General features: G+C 44.7%; 1 protein-coding gene across 2 annotated transcripts; it reads left to right on the forward strand.

Moving 5' to 3' along the window:
* Positions 1 to 6,057: 6,057 nt before the first annotated feature.
* LOC125527835 lies at positions 6,058 to 17,564 on the forward strand. 2 transcript variants are annotated; one of them, XM_048692345.1, is made up of 15 exons: positions 6,058 to 6,661; positions 9,274 to 9,532; positions 9,613 to 9,707; positions 9,791 to 9,840; positions 10,266 to 10,315; positions 10,838 to 12,393; positions 12,474 to 12,662; positions 12,741 to 13,172; positions 13,247 to 13,409; positions 14,010 to 14,146; positions 14,536 to 15,818; positions 15,993 to 16,026; positions 16,323 to 16,449; positions 16,542 to 16,671; positions 16,997 to 17,564. In XM_048692345.1, exons 1-15 carry the CDS (start codon positions 6,538 to 6,540, stop codon positions 17,093 to 17,095), a joined length of 4,728 nt encoding a protein of 1,575 aa, XP_048548302.1. In that variant the 5' UTR covers positions 6,058 to 6,537; the 3' UTR covers positions 17,096 to 17,564. The 2 variants fall into 2 exon arrangements, with proteins under 2 accessions (XP_048548302.1, XP_048548303.1); XM_048692346.1 differs by having other exon boundaries at positions 12,507 to 12,662.
* Positions 17,565 to 20,704: the final 3,140 nt, after the last annotated feature.

Genomic DNA, 20,704 nt, shown 5'->3' on the forward strand with positions numbered 1-20,704 from the left:
AACCTCTGCACTTGGAGGCCCAACAACGTCTACAATAAGAAGGTTGTGTAGTAGACATCAAGAATCAAACGAGAGAGAGGAAGCCATCTAGCCACTAACTACGAACCCGAAGGTATACAAAGAACTACTCATGCATCATCGGAGAGGCACCAATGGAGGTGGTGAACCCCATCCATGATGGTGTCTAGATTGGATCTGGTGGTTCTGGACTCTGCGGCGGCTAGAATTGATTTTTGTAGACGCCCCTAGGGTTTCTGAAATATTGGGGTATTTACAGAGCAAAGAGGCAGTCCGGGGGGCACCCGAGGTGGGCACAACCCACCAGGGCGCGCCCTGGTGGGTTGTGCTCTCCTCGGAGCACCCCCCAGATGCAGCCTTGGCCCATTAGGTGTCTTTTGGTCCATAAAAAATCACCGTAAAGTTTCGTGGCATTTGGACTCCGTTTGGTATTGATTTTCTGTGATGTAAAAACATGCAAAAAATAGCAACTGACACTTGGCACTATGTCAATAGGTTAGTACCAAAAAATGATATAAAATGACTATAAAATAATTATAAAACATCCAAGATTGATAATATAACAACGTGGAACAATTAAAAATTATAGCTAGATACGTTGGAGACGTATCAGCATGCTCTTTGGTTTGCAATAAATGTTTCAACCATGGTATTATAGGAGCATACTACATCACCTTGGCAGGAATCTTCTTCCTGGGGCGCTTGCCCTCGACATCACCAGGGTCGTCGCGGCTAGTCTTATAGCGCAATGCATCACATATCGGGCACTCGTTCAAATCCTCGTATTCACCGCGGTAGAGGATGCAGTCATTAAGGCATGCATATATCTTCTGCACCTCTAACCCTAGAGGCATACAACCTTCTTTGCTTCGTACGTACTCTCGGGCAATTCGTTGTCCTTTGGAGGCATCTTCTTTAACATTATCAACAACTTTCCAAATCCCTTGTCAGATACACCATTCCCTGCCTTCCATTGCAGCAATTTCAGTGTGGTGCCCTGGTTTTTCTTGTCAGCTTCGCAATTCGGGTACAACAATTTCTTGTGATCCTCTAACTTGCGTTGCAACTTCTTCTTCTCCTTTTCACTTGCGCGGTTTCTATTTGCATCAGCAATGGCCCGACCTAGATCATCAGCGGGCTCATCTGATGCCTCTTCTTCAGCTTCTTCCCACATTGCCGGCTCAGTTTCTTCCCCCATTGTTGTACCATCGTATTCAGGGAACTCATGGCCAGGATAACTGTCGTCGTCCTGTCCTTCTTCATTGTCTTCCATCATAACCCCTCTTTCTCCGTGCTTGGTACAAACATTATAGTGGGGCATGAAACCGGACTCAAACAGGTGGACGTGAATGGTTCTTGACTTAGAGTAATTCTGATTATTCTTACAGCTGGCACATGGACAAGGCATAAAACCATCCGCTCGCTTGTTTGCCTTAGCCGTAAGCAGAAAAGTACGCACACCATTAACGAACTGGGGAGAGCATCAGTCATCGTACATCCATTGCCAGCTCATCTTCATTACACAACACCGAATAGACCAAATTAATACAAGTTCATACATAAAGTTCATACAACACTTATTCTCATAAAACAAACATACAAATAACTCTCTAGCTAAACCATTTAAATGCAACAACAAATGCGGTCAAGATCACAACTAAGGTAACAATTGACCCAACAGCATAATGATGCCAAGCCTCACTATCAATGGCATATTTTTTAATCTTTCTAATCTTCAAGCGCATTTTCTTCATCTTGATCTTGTGATTATCGACGACATTGGCAACATACAACTCCAATTCCATCTTCTCCCCCTCAATTCTTTTCAATTTTTATTTCAAATACTCGTTTTCTCTTTCAACTAAATTTAACCTCTCGACAATAGGGTCGGTTGGAATTTCTGGTTCACATACTTCCTAGATAAAAATATCTATGTCAACTTGATGGGCATAATTTGTCATAAACACGAAATTCAACAAATAGTTATAAAAAAGAATATACCACATCCGAATCATAACCCGGACAAGGGCCAACGGGGACGGATATCAAAACCATGGCACTATGTATAACAAACAACGTACGGGTAAGATAATTATACAAGTAACTATATATCTAAATCACACAAATATGATTTTTTTATACAAAAAAGATAAGAACAAGAGGCTCACCACAAGGTGGTGCCGGCGAAGGGACGGTGCGGGCGATCGACGGTGGTTAAGACGGAGACGGGAATGCACTAAGTAAACGACACCTACATATGCAAACTAAGAGTTATTTTGACCTCAAATTGCATATAAATCAAATACTACCACGTATAATTCCTCCCAAAATAAAACCCACAAATCACTATACTTATAGAGCATTGCAAGAGCTAATCTAGCGATGAGAGATGAAAGGACAAAGTTGCTAACCTTTGTGATCACTTGGATGGATGGAGTGCCTTCAAATCTTGGACAAATTTTGGCAAAAATGAAGGTGAGCTCGAGCAAGAGGGGAAGAAAACAGAGAGGGGGAAAAAAACAGAGCGCTTCGGCTCGGGCTGGACGAAGCACTATATATAGCGTGACCTTTAGTACCGGTTAGTTATACGAACCGGGACTAAATGTTCATCTCTAGTCCCGGTTCGTAGCATGAACCGGTACTAAAGGTGCTGGTAGGGCCACAGCCTGACACAAGCCTGTCACCACGTCTTTAGTACCGGTTCGTGGCACGAACCGGCACTAAAGGTTCACCACAAACCGATACTAATGAGCGCTGCCCGCCTAGCCGTTGGAATCGGCACTAATGGTCACATTAGTGCCGGTTCAGTTACAAATCGGGACTCTTGTGCTTCACATTAGGCCCTTTTTCTACTAGTGTGTACTTTGTGTAACTTGCATGTCATATATTATTACTCTAGTATGTGGTCAAAATTAGTCTCGAAAAATGCATTAGGCCCTATATATGGAAGGAGGGAGTATCAAACTACCGGACTACTAAACACTTTGCTCCAGAGAAATAATTTTCTAGGTCTAGTTGAATTGACAACTCAACTGCTAAGACATATAAATATTCTTTGGCTCCCTTTGCGTCGAATTAATAATTTTGGGTGAAATACTACACTCGAAGACTGTTGCGATTCCCTATACTTGTGGGTCATCATGGGGCGTGATGAGAATACGGTGAGCCATTTGTGGCGCTTCGAGAGCATTGTGCCTCCACACCGCTCTAACGGAGGTTAACAACCGTAAGGTGTGAGCTTCGGGATACATCATTGTTTCTACATGCCTCGGTTATCTCTTACCTGATTCCTTTACTTATGCACTTACTTTTTGATAGCCATCATACTTCAAGTTATATATCTTGCTATCACATACTTGATTATCTTGTTTAATTAGCATAATTTGTTGGTGCACATAATTGAGCCTAGCTTGTTTAGGTTTTATTTCACATTTATTGAAGCCTAAAGCGAAATGCCTACTCACCCCCTCTAGGTGACATCCACGTCCTTTCAACGTGCCTTTGTCCTAGACAGCCCGACGGGAAACCGATCGACCCTGAACTCGCCACAGATGCTAGCCTGAACAGTCTGGTGTGCAAACTGAGCGATCCTGGACATGTCGTGGATGCTAGTCTCCGGCACCAAACTCAGCGACCTTGGACCTGAGTTTGGACGGTCCGATGGGAGCTCAATCCGTGCCGGCCCATCTTGCACGTCTGGACGTTCGGGTTGTCGAGAGCAACACTTTAAAAGGGAGAACAACTAGGAATTTTGGCATTTCGTCTTTGAGATTTCTGGTGAAGAGAAAGGCTATGTTTTTTTTCAAAAAGGGGGGTTTCCCCGGCCTCTGCATCAGAGCGATGCATACGGCCATCTTATTAACCAAATAACAAAAAGTGCCAACAAGGTTCCACAGTCTCCAGCTAAAAAAGAAAAAGATAAATGCAGCTCACACAAGAGCGATGGACGGCTAGATACACAAACTAGTCCGAAAAAGATGCCACAACCGGATGGCTAACAATAGATAGGTAAACTAATTGCCTATCCTATTACATGACCGTCATCCAAACCGGTTGAAGTTATCCCGAGCTACCATCTCCCAACGGATAGATCCAGTAACCAAATGCTCCCTGGCCTCCATCGGAGTGAGTAGCGACCACGAACGGATCAATGCCGTAGCTCGAAAAATAACCTGCAAAAAATGAATCCGTGATATTCTGTTAAAAACCAAATCATTTCTGCAATTCCAGATAGTGCATAACAAAGCGCAAACTCCAACCCGAATATGTCTTGCTAAAACAGGCTCAACCCCATTAAGCCATGTCTCAAATAAAGTATTGACCGAAGTCGGCGGAGTAATATTAAAAGCAATATGGACCGTCCGCCAAAGAACTTTGGCCAACGGGCAATCAAAGAATAAATGCGTAATCGTCTCATCCCGATCACAGAAACTACACCTAGTAGGTCCTGTCCAATTGCGTTTAATCAAGTTGTCCTTTGTTAAAATGACTTGTTTATGGACAAACCACATAAACACTTTAATTTTTAAAAGCACTTTGACAGCCCAAACATACTTGGAAGTTGGAATAGCAGTCGAATTAATAACATCAAGATACATTAAAGAAAGGCTATGTGGTGTAGAGATGTTTCGAGGAAGGACTTCGTCAACTAAATCCCCTATTAAATAGTGCGGGATTCCTAAGCTCAAGAGAAGCAAATGAACACTATAAAATAACATGCGTGAAAAGACGTTTGAGTTTTCTTTCACTTTTTTTACGTTCACGACACCCTTCACAAACTGATACTAAGATCTGCTCATCATTTTAGTGGTCTCATTAGTCCATTTATATGTCAACATTAATACCAAATCTTCCACAGGTCATGCGTCTAACGCCCAGGCCAAATCTACAAGGTACCGCAAAGTATATGGTTATACATGCCCTTGGTGCCCTGTTGACTTGCTGCCAATGCCAAGTACTCCCTTCGTTTCTTCTTAGTTCTTACGATGCGTATAAAGTTTGTTTGAATCAAAACTATGTAAAGTTCCATCAATTACATCTTAGAAAATATCAACATTTGCATTGAAAAAGTTATATAGCATACAAATTAATTTCATGATGCATCGAATGATATTTTTCTTATATAGTTGATCAAATTTCATGAAGTTTGACTTCTGACAAAATTTTATATATGCAAACTAGAAACAGAGGGAGTAGTAAAAAGACACAACACATGCTCTAAACCCCCACTGGCCCACTTAGCTCGGATCGGCAACAGCCAACAAGGCGTCAACACTGGCTCGTCCCGATTCACCAAGGCACTGCGCTAGGCACGCAGATAGGTATTTTTTCGCGATGCATTTAAGAAGCGGGGCGAGAAACCTTTTCTCCGGAGCAAGAGATTTTTTCGCCATTGCAACCGTCATCAAGACGAGTGAAAATCACTCGTCTTAATTACTTGCACTTCTAGAAGTATATCTGGCCTCTGGGCAGGAAATAAAGCCAAACATTTGTTCAAAATTCACTTGCCCCGTCTCAATTACTTCACCTTGTGTTTCTATTTCTGGCCTCCTCGCCGAAAACTGATCCGAACATTCCTGCAAGATTCACGCCTTTGTCTTGACCACCAGCATTTCCAAATCGGGCCTCTGTGCCGGGCCGGAGGGACTACGTGGCTGGCACGAACCGGTTAGCCGAAAACAGGGGCCTGAACCGGTAGCAGCAGCTTCCATTACACGGCGCCAGACGCGCGTGCCTCTGCCCGTCCCCGCCCGATACGACACGACCCTCCCACGACACGGTCGCACGGACACGATACCCCGCGTCGCCGGATCCGACGGCGGCCGCACGAGCGCACGATATTCTCGCGCGGGTTTCTCGCCCCGGCAACCGCGCATTTATTACCAACTCGCCTTTTTACATTTCACCCCCCAGCATATCCCGCAACGAACAGAAACACCCCCGAGACAAGCAGCGCGAGGGGCCAAGTGTAATTTACAAACTCCTCGGGGGCGCGGCGGCGAAGCGTGTAGGACTTTTGCTTCGGCGAGCTCTCCCTCTTCTCCCCTCACAGGCAGGTCGCTCGCTCGCCCACACACTGTCAAGTTCAACTCCCCGCTCCGCTCCCCCAAAGATTCCAAATTTTCCCAAATCGCTGGCCTCAATCGCCCGCGCCCCCGCCGAATCCCCAGATCCCCACCTCCTCCCGCGCGCCCCGGCCCCCAGCTCCGCCCAATTCTAGGGTTCCCCGCCCGTACGCCAGCTCCCCACCGCCAGATTAGGGTTTCCATCTCGCATTCCGCCCTCCCGGAGCTTCCCCTTCCGGGCGATTGGAGCCGGAGAGGAGCGTCCGGCCGCGGCGAGCTGCGGGTTCCCTCTGCCTAGGGCCTGGATTTCCGGCGGCGGGGGGGATGTCGTGAACGCCGGAGCTTGCTTGCTTGCTCTTCCCCGTCCGTCGGGGAGCTGAGGTGAGCTGAGCTGAGCTCAGGCTAGGCTAGGGTTTCGTGCTGCGTGCTCCGTTAGCGAGGAGGGCAGCCGGAGATGTTCTACTCGCAGTTCATCTTGGCCAAGAAGGGCCCGCTCGGGACCATATGGATCGCCGCGCACTTGGAGCGCAAGCTCCGCAAGAACCAGGTCACGGACACGGACATCGGCGTCTCCGTAGGTGGGTGGTTTCCGCTGCCTCACAAGCTCTCTTTCGGATCTGCCCTGCTTGCCATGCAGAGTGGCAGAAAAAATATGTTCTATTGCTAATGCTCATTTCATTGCTGCTGTATCTGTCAACACTTAAAATTTGCCATATTTGGCGCGTTTATGGCGTTGATGTATGCTTATTGCTTAGTTATTGCTAGTGGATTAGTAAAGATGTTACCTTTTTGCCGGCTGCTAGCCTAGCCAGCTCCTAGTCGTCCCCAGCGGACGTGTGATTAGTTGCTGAGTATGCCAACAAGCTGCTTTTTTTTATGTATATGCTCGACTGCTGGATTACTGGTATTGTACTACATGGTATTTATCTGCTTTGCTACTGCCTGAGTAGTGCGTAGAAGTTTTCAACCCATTTGAGTTAGTTAAGTAATGTTAACGGTCCAGGTGCATTTCTATATAGTCTTGATGGGATCTTGAAAAGAGCCATGCTTTTAGAGCTTTCCTATTGTGGTTCATTGCTTTCTAGGAGTGAAAGGAAATGTCACCTTGATCCTCGCTAGTCGCTGGGTCACCAAGAGTCACAAAGGTCTAAGTTTTTTGTATATCCATGGCTATCGGTGGACCTTGTTTTGAGAACTAGGTACCGGTGGACTTGTAAAGTCTATCATAGTGGTTATGTAATGCTTATAGTCCAAGAATGTTAGCAGCTTCCTGATGCCTCATGTCTCATGTGTACTTGTCTACGGGCTATGGCCTAAGGATAATAGTTCACCTTTCTAGGCATACTACTCCTTGACTAGTTTTTCGTGTTTTGTCGTATCTGTTTTCGGGGAGTGTATTTATGCATTGTGCATGCGATGAATAGCAACATTACCGAACTCCCACGTGCCGACCATGTTTGAGAAGTACACACATGAGAGTTTTCTTTAACATCGGCTGTTTCAAATTTAACCTTCACAAATGGCTATTTGTTTTAGTTTTCTTGATACAGATAATTTGATTCTTTGTTGTACATGTAGTCATGTACTACTAAAATGAAGCATAAAGCGAGAGGGAAGACTTCTAGTAAATGTGCACATTAGCTATTGACGCACTTCTGAAATAAAGCCTGCAAATAGAAAGTAAAGGAACTGACCAGCATGTGTATTGCTATGCCTATTGAGTTATTTATTGCTTGAAAGCCGTAAACTTTTTTAACTTTCAAGTGATCTGTGAGTATATTTGCGGTTGTAATCCACAAGCCTATTATTATTGGAGTTTTGAGTGATGATTGGGCTGTGTCTTTACCCCCACGTTCTTTCTTCATATGCAATGCTCTTAGGTGATGCTTGCATTTAAAGTAAAAAAATGCTCCCACTTTATGTAGAAAATGATAATGCTGAAATGCTCCAAAGGGTTACCTACTAATCCATCTCAGTATCCATTTAAAGTATAACATTTAACACATGATGCTCCATATTATGAGGAACCATGGACTTGAAATAATCAGGCAGTGATGATATGTAAGTGTAGCACTTTGTGACGAGAAACCTTGGAGTGAGACAAATAAGGCTTCAAAGTTAACCCAAGAAAGCTTCATCTAGTTGTGCGCTGCGCAGCAAACCTGAGAGACGCATATAGTTATTTTCCTGTTACTTTCAGGTAGTACTAGGCTAGGTTTATAATGATGTCATTTTGAGGTAAGCAAGACCAATAGAAATATTATTCCAATTTCCTATAACATTTTTTATTGTGCCATCACATGCATAGCATAATTACATGTTTTACAAGCGGACATGAAGCCGTAGAATTTCTAACAAGAAATCACTTGTACTTTTCTTTTTTTAACGTAGAAGATTTCTAGAGAACTGTTCTTGTCTGGGTTTTGGCATGCACATACATTTTTGTGCCCAGGGGTATTGCCTGCTGCTAGTTGTCATTATGGAATTCCCTGTTAACGATTATCTTTATGGCGAAAAAATGGTGGGTGTAATTTTCTCTAATGAAAAAAGGAACCTATGTGTGGATAGTTTATCTTTTGTTGACAGAAGTAGTCTACTATGTCATGAGTCAAACGGCGGAGTGTCAGGTAGGACGCTTTTGGTCTCATGCCGATGCTACTTTTCTGGCATTATTTGCTGTAGGCTCTTATCATTTTGATCGAGCCATCGCGCTCCATAAACTGTGTCCTTGACGCATGTAATCGAGCTTATTCATGAACAGATGGCACAGTTAATCACAAATCACGGGTAAAGCATCACTGAGTAAGAGCATCAGCTTAGAAAGTTAATCAGTGAGAAGAGTTATCTCGAGTTTCCAGTATATGGAAACAATGATCTCTCACATGGCTTTAATATTTCTAGTTGATCAACAATTTGGTGGGTAATCACAGGAAGGTTTTATCTCACAAAGTAAAAAAAAATCAGCTATTTATGACTGGCGCATACTTACTTTGAAGGAACTAGAAAATGTTGTAAGTTTGTTACTGTACTATGAGTCAGTTGGACAGGGAAACCCACCACACATCTCTGAAACAATCTCTATGGGCAATTGATTTTCGATAGAAATGCTGTTTTGTCCTGATATTTCTCATTTCTCTGTGCCATGTTCTCTTTTTTTCTAGCTGAGTGCTAATTATCCATATTCGCGCAGATTCAATTATATTCCCTGAGGTTCCAATTGCGCTGCGGTTATCCAGTCATCTTATGGTAGGCGTGGTCAGAATCTATTCTCGGAAGGTCAACTACCTATTTCATGATTGCAGTGAAGCCTTGCTCAAGATAAAACAAGCATTTAGGTCTGCTGCTGTTGATCTCCCCCCTGAAGAATCAACTGCTCCATATCATTCTATAACACTCCCTGAGACATTCCATCTTGATGATTTTGAGTTACCGGAGGCTGAGTTTCAGGGGTAAGGTCACTACTCTTGGTGATCTAGGTTTGTTTAAAATATGCTCTTCAGTTGTCTAAAGACTTCCCACCATGCTCCAGGGACATTGATCATCATGTAAGCTCAAAAGAACAGATTACCCTGCAAGACAACCCAGAGAGAACAGGATATTCAACATCTGAATTTGGTTTAGATGGTTGGTCCTTTCTGTGTTCACATCTTTTACTTTTCAAATTATGAACTTATCTGTTAATAATTTAAGCATATCTGAATGTGCAGAAAGATTTGGTGATGGCAGTTCTTCACATATGGGTTTTGATTTGGAGGAGGTAATCTTAACTTAATGAACCTTTTTTCCATGTGTTTACTGCAAACTTTTGTGGTGCACATTGCACATTATAGTCTGCCTGCTGTTAAGGCTTAAGATTTTTATAGGATCATTTGGAGGATGACATTGGACAGTTGGTCAATGGTTCTGAGTGTGCCATGCATTGATTTGTTCTTGAAATTATATGCACTTGTCTTCCAGCTGTATTGGATTATTTTTGGTTCCTTACATAATTAATCTGCTAATTCTTTTAAAAAGGTCATTTATATTGGGTTATTTTCGGTTCCTTACATAATAAATGTGCCAATTCATTGAAATTAAGGTCGCTTATGCAAGTCAAAGATTGTAAAGTTCTGTGTCTTATTTACATCATGTGACTGACTTAATTAAGCTCTCTTTCAAATGCTGACCTTTTTTTATCCTCAGGAATTATTGCTGGCGAAGGATGATCCAATTCAACTCGAATCTGGTGATGGGTAAAGTTGCATCTTTTGTCTATTGAGCACTAATCCCATTGGTCCATTGCTTTTCTTGGAATCTGTTATATTGCCCGGTTGCATGGCCTGCATTTGGGCTCTCATTAAAGGGGTTCACTTTCATAGTTTCCAAGAATGATTTTACGTTTCTCCAGGTTGTTTAGTGTGTTTAGTGTTTACTTTGATTTTAGTGTCAAATTTTATATTGTAAGCCTACTATAAGATCAGTTACTCCCTCCATATGTCCAGATGTCCTTCCATATATGTTACTCCCTCCGTCTCATAATATAAGATGTTATTACAACCAATGTACTGGTTGTAATAACATCTTATATTATGGGATGGAGGGTGTAACTGTTTGCACGCTGAGTTGCAGTTTTCATTGATTTGTCATGCATACCATGAAAACATTTTTTACTACTTAGTTGCCTAGGCATTTTTGAAGTGGCAATGCCTTGCATCTTGCCTTTTTGCTCTTATTTTGCTACATTGACATTCCTTGTGTTCTTTTTGTCTCTCCAGTATCCTCATTCAAGGTCAATCATCACTTCATCCTACTGATATGGATGTTGACGATAACCCAAGTAAAGATGAAGAGGCTGAAGCATATAACAAAATGGATGATGAACCTTCTAGTTCCAGCAAGCAAAATCAATCGAATGCAGATGATTTAAGAAACAATATTCCTAACTGGACTGGTTACAATTTGCGTACCCCTGATTTGAATGATATGCTTTTCCACAATGAAGGTGACGCGGGGCCATCTTCTTCATACTATCAGCCTAGTCCCTTCCCTTGTGATGATCCTGCATCTCCTGCCTCTCCTGCCTCTCCTGAGTTTGTAAGCGCTCAAGCCCCAGCTACACCTGGCTTAATGGAAGAAACAGTTCCTTCCAGAGTGCATGAAAGTCCTGTTCTGAGTCCGCAACGGAAAGCTTCACCATCAAGCAACGAGGAAACTGCAAAGATTGACAATTTTGCTGCTCCGCCCTCAGATTTTGTCCATTCAGCCGCAGCAAATGCTAATGATGCTGGGATGGTTGAATTTGGATTAACTAAGCCTGTGCAAGTTGAGTCTTCTGGTGCCGCACAGGAGAATTCTGCCGCTCCATCCTTAGATTTTCTCCATTCAGCTACAGCTACAGCTAATGCTAATGATGCTGTTGGTGCTGAGATGGCTGAGTTTAGCTTGGTTAAGCCTGTGCAAGTTGAGTCTTCCGGTGCAGCACAGGAGAATCTTGCCGCTCCATCCTCAGATCCTTTCCATTCAGCTGCAGCAAATGCTAATGATGCTGTTAGTGCTGAGTTTGCTGAATTTGGATTGGCTAAGCCTGTGCAAGTTGAATCATCTGGTGCTGTAGCTCCACCCTTGGATTTTCTCCATTCAGCTGCAGTAAATGCTAATGATGCTGTTGGTGCTGAGATGTCTGCATATAGATTGACTAATCCTGTGCAAGTTGAGTCTTCCGGTGCACCCTCAGATTTTCTCCATTCAGCTACAGCTAATGCTAATGATGCTGTTGGTGCTGTACAAGAGAATTTTGCTGCTCCACCCTCAGATTTTTTCCATCCAGGTGCAGCACATGCTAATGATACTGCACATGCTGATGATACTGTTGGTCCTGAGATGACTGAATTTAGATTGGCTAATCCTGTGCAAGTTGAGTCTTCTGGTGCTGTACATCATAATTTTGCTGCTCCACCGTTAAATTTTCTCCATCCAGGTGCAGCACATGCTAATGATGCTGTTGGTGCTGGGATGGCTGAATTTAGATTGGCTGAGCCGGTGCAAGTTGAGTCTTCTGGTGCTGTGCGGGAGATGGATTTTCTGAGGCAACACTCTTCAACTGTGGATATGCCACCAGAACCACAAACATCAAACCTGGTGGCTACTGTTGATAAGTTGGTGGTAAATACTGAGGATATAGCTGTATCAGGTCAAACACTGCCTTTTAAAGCAACCATGGGAAGTGTGCCATTTGTTCAGAATACTTCGGAGCCACGCACTAATGGTTCTACCGAGACATACGTGACAGGGAATCAAACACATTTTAATGAGGGGTCAGTAAACATGCAAGGTAAAGTTGACTTTATTGTTTTTCTTTCCGAAGTCTCAGAATTCTTGTGGCCATCTGATTTTTTACTATGTTTTTGGCAGGGTATAATTTTCTTGCTTCTAATGTATCTGTAGAGCCATACCCTGATGGTTCTACCGAGCCATGGGTGACAGGGCAACAACAACAAAGCTTCTTGTCCCAAGCAAGTTGGGGTAGGCCTAGTGGTTCTACCGAGCCACGCGTGACAGGGCATCCAACACATTTTAATGAGGGATCAGTAAATGTGCAAGGTAGAGTTGACTTTATTGTATTCTTTTCGAATTCACAATTTTTGTGGCCATCTGATTTTTTAATATGCTTTTTGGCAGGGTATAATCTGCATGCTCCTAATGTGTTTCTCGGACATAACTTACAAGAAATACCACCAGGAATGACACACAGTAATATATCAACTGCTGCTTTCCAACAGAACACTGGAACAATACCGCAATACATGTCATATAATGATAGACCAAATGACATGTTCACCTCAAATTTCCCAGAACGCGAGAGAATGCTCTCAGCTCCATATATTGGATTCCACCAGACAAATGACTTGGGGCAGTTAACTGCAGAGAAAGGAATCACTGAATCTGATGGAAGTAACAAAATAGGTAGCCTTAGTAGCAGAAAACGTCACTTGGAGGATAGCATGCCAGCTCCAGAGAGTAGGACTACTGAAAATTTGTCCAGCACACCACATGGTCAAAGAACCACTGATGCTATTCCTAACGATGATGATATACTGGCATCCATTTTAGGTATGGATAATTTAATCCTCAGATTTTTGTTGCATCATCTTCCTGTGTTGCCTAATTACATCTTTTTGTATTAGTTGGTAGAAGAACCCCTGGATTGGTGCTTGATTCAACTCCATTACCACCTAATGCATCAACTTCAAAACGCCAAAGGTTGACACCGAAGACCGCATTGACACCCAAGACCAGGACACCCAAGAGAAGAGTGAAAATGGATGATGCCATGGTTATACATGCTGAGTACGTATATGCTTCATTGCCTGCCTCTAAAGAACTTGTTTGTGGAAACTGTGTGACTATCCTTTCAAAACGTATTGTTGTATCCTTCTTTTGTTACCGTCACTTCCTTCCTGGTCCAAAATGAATATGATGATCTTTCCTTGGATCCTTAACTTAATTCTTGTCTTAATCAGCTGTAGTAGAAACAAAGACCATTGCTAGTAAAACATTCATCATTCTCCTCAGTGCGATAAACCTGTTAATTCTTGCACCTCTTACCATTTCAAGAAATTCTTTGTATAATTTTTGTTTCTTTCTTTTAAAGAAAACATGCTGCACTTTTCTTTAAGGTTTTCTTATTATGACATTCTTGTCATTGGGCGAGTAGTGGAGAAATTATGGCATGCTTTTGAGATTGCAACTCCTGTAAGAAATGTTCTTGCCAAGCTATTGCACCTTCACAAGTGTGCTATTGCTACCTTTCTTTATCAGACTGTCATTCTTCAGCGTACAATTCCACTGTAATATGCACATAGAATATACAATCACTGAATAGTACAGATCATTTCGTCCAAGTAATGTTCTACTGTTAGCTTACTTATTGACTCTTCCCTTCTCCAGTATTATACGGCAGCAGTTGATTAGTACCGAGGATATAAGGCGCATCCGTAGAAAGGCTCCATGCACCCGTACTGAAATATGGATGATCGAGAAAGGTTCACTTGAAGATGATATATTCCGCGAGCCTATATTTTCCTGTAAGTTCTCTAAATTGTTTTCGATTTTCTGTATCCTCTTTTGTCTCCCCAGAGGAAGCAAATTAAGCAGAGTTAATTGGTCTATTACTCTTACCATCTTACTTCCTCCGTCTCGGTTTACATGGCATGCACGTCATTCTAGGTTGAGAATTTAACTAGCTTTATATGTATTATATGTGATGAAAAATATATGTTTAGAAACTACATCCGCTTAAGAATCCAGCGATATACTTTTTGTGATATATAACTCATATTTAGTTAGTCAAATGGATGACTTAGAACTACGTGCACGCCCTATAAACCGAGACGGAGGGAGTAGTATTATTCTATAGTATTCTCTTGTTAATTCCATGTTTCCCTTACTCATGGATGTTTTGCTTCCCAATTAGGTATGCACAAGGACCTGAACGGTTTACACTATCGAACCTATGAGTCTGTTTCTCAATTCACCGTACATAACAGGGAACCGCAAGGACAAGTAGACATGTCTGAAACTATCCGAGCAGATAGCAGCAATGCTGGCATCTCTGGTGCAGAGGAAAGTGCAGCTCATGATCACCAACTTCATATGGTGCTACCAGATACCAACAATGTTGACATCTCTGGTGCAAAGGACAGTGCAGCTCTTCATCACGAACTGAATATGGGACTACCAGATGGAGCTCACAACGTTGGCATCTCTGGTGCAAATGACAGTGCAGCTCTTGATCACCAACTAAATATGGGACTACCAGATGGAGCTCACAACGTTGGCATCTCTGGTGCAAATGACAGTGCAGCTCTTGATCACCAACTAAATATGGGACTACCAGATGGAGCTCACAACGTTGGCATCTCTGGTGCAAATGACAGTGCAGCTCTTGATCACCAACTAAATATGGGACTACCAGATGGAGCTCACAACGTTGGTATCTCTGGTGCAAATGACACTGCAGCTCTTGATCTGGGACTACCAGATGGAGCTCACAACGCTGGCATCTCTGGTGCAAATGACAGTGCAGCTCTTGATCACCAACTTCATACGGGACTACCAGATGGTGCTCAATTAGATGCTACACCACAAGAAGCAACTGATGCAGTTGACGCTACAGCTGCATTTGGTTTGCAAATGCCATCTGATGAACGTGATAACAACATTGAAAAAGTAACTGAGTTTGGTGACGGGAAAGAAATCCCACTTGTTGACGAAACAAATGCTGCTGCAAACATTACTGCTCATGTTGATACACTGGATAAGGATTGCCATCAAGATGCTTCAGCAGATATGCAGAGGAATACAAATGCTGATACACCTCTCTTTGTGCAAGATGACATAACCCATGATTCTGCTACTATAACAGATGCTCCAGATGTTGCTTTGCATAGTTCTGGTCCAGCTTGTGCGCAAGCAGTGGACGCCCGGGAAGGGGAATTGAGTGACATTGTTCGCAGTGATATTAATACTTTTGAGGATAAGGAGATGCCCACTTCTGAGGTTACTGGACTGGAATTCACTGAACATGCCTCTGGTTTTCCTCAACCAACAGAGGATGAGAATGCTGTGTCGGCGATGGGAGAAAATTCTGGCTTGCAAGGAAACAATGCAGGATCCTTCACGGACATGGACAACATGGGGCATGACTTCACGGACATGGACCACACTGGGCATGACTTTGCACTTAAGGAATGCAGTGTAAGTCCACCTAGAAGTTTGTACTATTATACACGCTTTCGGAATGCTTTGTTTCTATAACTGCTATGTGTTCTACTGGCCGCTTCTGGCACATCTTGCAATGCAACTGTATGCACTGTTTTATTTCGTTGCCATTAAAGCCAGATCATAATTGGTATTTGGTTTAAATTACAGGATTTTGGAAGTGCAATTCATGGTGTTGACGCAGGTAATTCTTCTGTCCAGATAAGAACCATGAATTTGTACCCTAGCATGGTGTGGATTCATTATGGTTGCCGGTCATCTGTAAATGTATCAGAAAAAGCATGTCCCATGTATTATCTTCATGACACCTTTTTTCCTGTGTCACTGGATTCATAAATGTTGCAGCCGGGGTCCAAATTCATATTGTTAACTAATATTATAGTACATCAAGTTCTTCCCCATCATGTGCTTACTATGTTGGTCTTATGCTGCGAGAGATTTATTAAGCATTTGACATAGTTATACTGTATATCGTTTCAGATTTTCTACCCTATGATGATGATGGGGACTTTGATGAGGCAATTGATCTCGATGATGATGACGATGAGCCAAATCCTGACGAATTCCAGTCTCATGATGCACTTAGTGGCTGGTCTTCTCGTACCAAGTACGGATGGACTTGATTTTAATTCCTTCAGACTTGCGTTCAGACCTTTCCCAGTTTTTTTCACCGTGTGTTGCTATTTATTCCTATGCCAGGGGTGTTGCAAGATATCTCAAGACTCTGTTCGATGAAGAGTCTGGTCGGGGGAGAAAGAATGTTGTCATTGATCATCTGGTAAATGGAAAGTCTCGGAAAGAAGCCTCAAGGATGTTCTTCGAGACCTTGGTACGTCATCAGTTCCACTTCATGGTCCTTGTGCCTTGTTTTGCTTGACGCTAGTGCATTTTTACCCATTGTAGAAAAAGGCGTGTGCAGGCAAGTAGGCCGCATTTTGTAGTTACGTCTCCATTAAACATGGCATTTCACATTCAGCATCTTCCATGAACATGCCTGCTAGCACCATGCATTTGAATAGTCCCGTTCTGTAACATCTCTCAAACTAGATCCCCAACGCTCTTGTGCCGAGTCTGGTTGTTTGAACCCTGCGTCGCATGGGATCGTACCACCCATCACAGGCCGCCAGTACTTACGTGCTCTGCTCCATTGACAGGTCCTGTCGACGAAGGACTACATTCAGGTGGAGCAACCAATTCCCTTTGGTTTAATAAACGTGAAGCCAGTATCCAAGCTCCTGAAGACAGATTTCTAGACCAAGACCGCCCTAGCAAGAGTGGCATGATATACATACATCTTACAATATCTGTCACAGCACCATCAACAACATACAGATCGTCTTCTTCATCTTTGTCATCGTCGTCGTGACTCGGCCCCCGTTTTTCGTTGTTTGTTGTTAAATTTATCCCCCTCCGTAGTAGTATCGTGCCCCCCGCACTAATCTGTGCCTAGCAGAGCTGAGCCGAGCTGAAGTAGTAGGGCTGTGTTGTTGTGCTCCATCCATGTCAGTGTACATATATGATTAGCCCGTGTAAAGTTAAGTTCTATATGTCGTGTAATGTGGTAGTGTCGTTGGCTCGGAGGATGTTATTGACTGTCTGTTGTTTTACCTTGAACAGTCCTTGGGAACTGTATGCATCTGGATCTGTTGGACTGCTTGTATTTGGAAGTTTTCCTCAAGTTTCAGGACTGATGAATTTTACTGTCTTGATGCAATTTGGCAAGAACTTGCTCCGTTTGTTCCTTCTTTCTTCCTGTTTGTTTTCTGAACATTTTTGTTGTTTTCTGAACATGATGGTGATGTATTATTGATACATGAACGAATGAGATTGCAACGGTACCGCCGTTCCACTTGATGAGGAAGGGATTGCAAAGCGACCTGTGAACCGTAAGGAGAGTCACCCTTTTTTTTATGCGGAGACAGAAAAGTGTGCCGCACTCGCTCACTGAAAGCTGAAAATCAAAAGAAAACAAGAGGTATGATGATAAAAACGTGCCGACTGATTGATCAAAATCGGCCGTGCCATGCTGCCTGATATTATTCCTCGTGATGGATGATGGATGGATGGATGGAGCAGGAAGCACGACGGAAAGCAACAAAAATCCTCTCATCTCAAGAGAAAAGCGACGGAAACTATGTTATCGGTTCGCTACTTGTGCTCGAGCATTTCTGGAAGCGTTTCCGTGCCTCGTGTACTGAAGTCGCCGTGGTTATAAGTAGATTGTCGACCGACGGACCAACGAAAACACATTATACTTCGGGGGGATCAAGGCAAGTGCTTCGTCCTACGAGGCCACCCACCACCTCAGCTCCGAAAAAGTGCGAGGACAATCACGTTGAAGGTGATGAGGTAGCCCATCCACGGTCCATGGCTAGTCTCTCGTTGATCTCCCGAAGCATGGGTAATCAAACGACTCAAAATTACACCTTCAGAGGAAATCAAGCAGGCAACTATCGATCGTACGTGCGCCAGGAAATCGCCGCGCGTCCGTGTCTCCGTCGATCCCAGGCCTACGCCAGCACGACCCGGCGAGGCCGCCGAAGCTGGATGGACGGAGCACGCAGGAAAGCAACAAATATCCTTCTCAAGAGAGAGAAAGAAAGAAAGCTGGATGTCGTGTGCACTGCCACGCGCTCTCGGCGTGGCGCCACCAACGGCGTCCCGTCTCCGTCGACCGCGCCACCACCACCACCACGACCCGGCGCGGCCGCCGAAACAGTGCGTTTGCCTCGACGCCACAACGCCCGCGGAGCCGACCTACAGCCGCGTGCACGCCGCTCGTGCGCCCTGTCGCCGCCGGTGCCACCGCATAGTCGTCTTCTTCTACAGCGACGGCTCGTTCGTACCCCACCACGGGCCAAGGCTACGTGCCCGTGTCGGTGCACCCATCCATCTTTTGCCCTCGTATAATCCCTCTGCCGACCTGAAAACACCTCACTCGATCTGCCACTGACCCGAGCTACACGCTGCGGTGCACCGTGAGGTCAGATCACTGCTGCAGACTGAGAACAGAGCTGAGAGCGGAGGAGGACAGATTGCGTGCTTAATAACGCCTTAAAGCGGAGAGGTCATCCCAGACATAGCCTCAGCTCAAGCTCATGGCACACTACGAGTTTCTGCGACGAAATCTGCCGCTTTTCCGCCACCCACTTGATCTGCAAAGTATGCGTACGCATCTATGCGTAGACATGATTATTAAACGCGGAAAGTTGGCCTGTCATTTTGATTCGGCGTGTATGTATATATGCTAGCTAGGCGTAGGCGCACATGGCAGCGCATGACTATACCATGATACGCCTTGTCCTCATTCCGCAATTATTTAGACATATTCGTGGATTCAGAAATAATGGTCGAGGGAGATACATACCCGAGTGGCACTCCACTTGAGAGGCCATGTATGTGATGTAGTACTCGGTGCAAGCAACAACCCACAGTGACTGGTACCGGAGTGTCGCCCTCCGCTGATTCCTGCGTTTCATCAGCCGTTCCCGGGCCAACCCCCCTCCTATGTCCCCATGATCGAATCGACCACATCATCATCACAACCGATTTCCCTGGGATTAAGTAGGATGCAAATATCAGCTGATCGTGCCATTTGCCTTTTACGCGCTTGCTAACGATTAGACGGGGGAATAACCCCGCTTTTGTGAAAACTCACCCCTGAAAACGACCCAAGAAACAACAGTCAGTCATGCATGCATGCATGCATGCGAGGTAAGTGAACCTTGACACAATCCACCACAGATGACACGGGCAGTTAACAAAGGGTCCAATCGACGGAGCAAAGGGACCAAACAAAAGGAACAACCCACGCGCGCACAAGCGCAGACGCTAATGTCTGACGGAGCAGGTAGAGGTGGCCTCCCCCTTCCTCTTTTGTTTTGGTTACGACGCAAGGCCCGCCGGTCCACATCATGGTTCCATGCGTCATGTATCCACCGCCGATTGAAAAGATGGGAAACGCTTTCGCCATGAAAGGGGCGGCCCTCGAGAAAGGCTGACACGGAAAGTGATGATATGTAGATTCTGCTCAGCAGCATCGTTCAGCAGCATGCACAGTCGCACGCATCTCCCAGCCCACCAGCGTTTGCCTGCCGGATCGCTTCATCATGCATGGGATGCACTGGTAATCCGTCCTATGTGGATGTAGGCTATCGCACCAAGTGTGCTTGTGGGCGCCGGTGGTTGCCGCGTCCTGTCCGATACGGTCGACACCTGAGGCCACCCGTAGAGACCCTTTCATCATTCGCTGCAGCACTAGAGTAGAGCCCCGTAGTGTCGACAGCGGGAGTGTATGTACTGCGTGCACGAATGATCCTAGCACGTACTGCCGTTGTAGTAGAAATTTGGTGACACGCGGGACCAAACGGTCGTCAATGAAGAGCTGACGGACGCCAGAGGCACCCGCGGGCGTCCCTTCCGGTGTACGAGTGCGTGCCGAGGCCGGCGTCGGCGCGGGCACGACAAGAACGAGGCGTCGGCGTTTCTTCCGGGCTGCTGCCCCGCCCGACTCGACTTGCAGTCTGGCATGAGGTCGGCCACTGACGCTTCACACCCGTCCGCCCGTCACTCACGTGCGGGCGCTCCTCGTGGACCTCGTCTCGGTTAATTTGATGATTGACGATGATGCCGCGTCTCCGAGCTACCTATGGCGCCAGTTGATTAACCGAGATCTCAATGAGGATGACTCATTGAGATCGAGCACGGCATCAGTCCACGTTTCACCTGCAGTTTACAGGTCCCCGTGCATCTCTCCTCTCTTACTACTACACTGCTGACAGAGTGCGTCCATTTGAGATTAGCTTAGTTTACCGATCTCAATGAGTCATCCTCCCTCGGGAGCGAGAGAGCGATTGTTTACT

This window comes from Triticum urartu, unplaced genomic scaffold (genome assembly GCF_003073215.2).
Source record: "Triticum urartu cultivar G1812 unplaced genomic scaffold, Tu2.1 TuUngrouped_contig_4447, whole genome shotgun sequence".
Classification (NCBI taxonomy): domain Eukaryota; kingdom Viridiplantae; phylum Streptophyta; class Magnoliopsida; order Poales; family Poaceae; genus Triticum; species Triticum urartu.

Coding starts and splice junctions, on each gene's coding strand:
- LOC125527835 (XM_048692345.1), top strand. CDS start 6,538: ATGTTCTACTCGCAGTTCATCTTGGCCAAGAAGGGCCCGCTCGGGACC. Junction 13,173..13,246: donor TATACTGGCATCCATTTTAG/GTATGGATAATT, acceptor TTTTTGTATTAG/TTGGTAGAAGAACCCCTGGA. Junction 13,410..14,009: donor GCCATGGTTATACATGCTGA/GTACGTATATGC, acceptor TCCCTTCTCCAG/TATTATACGGCAGCAGTTGA.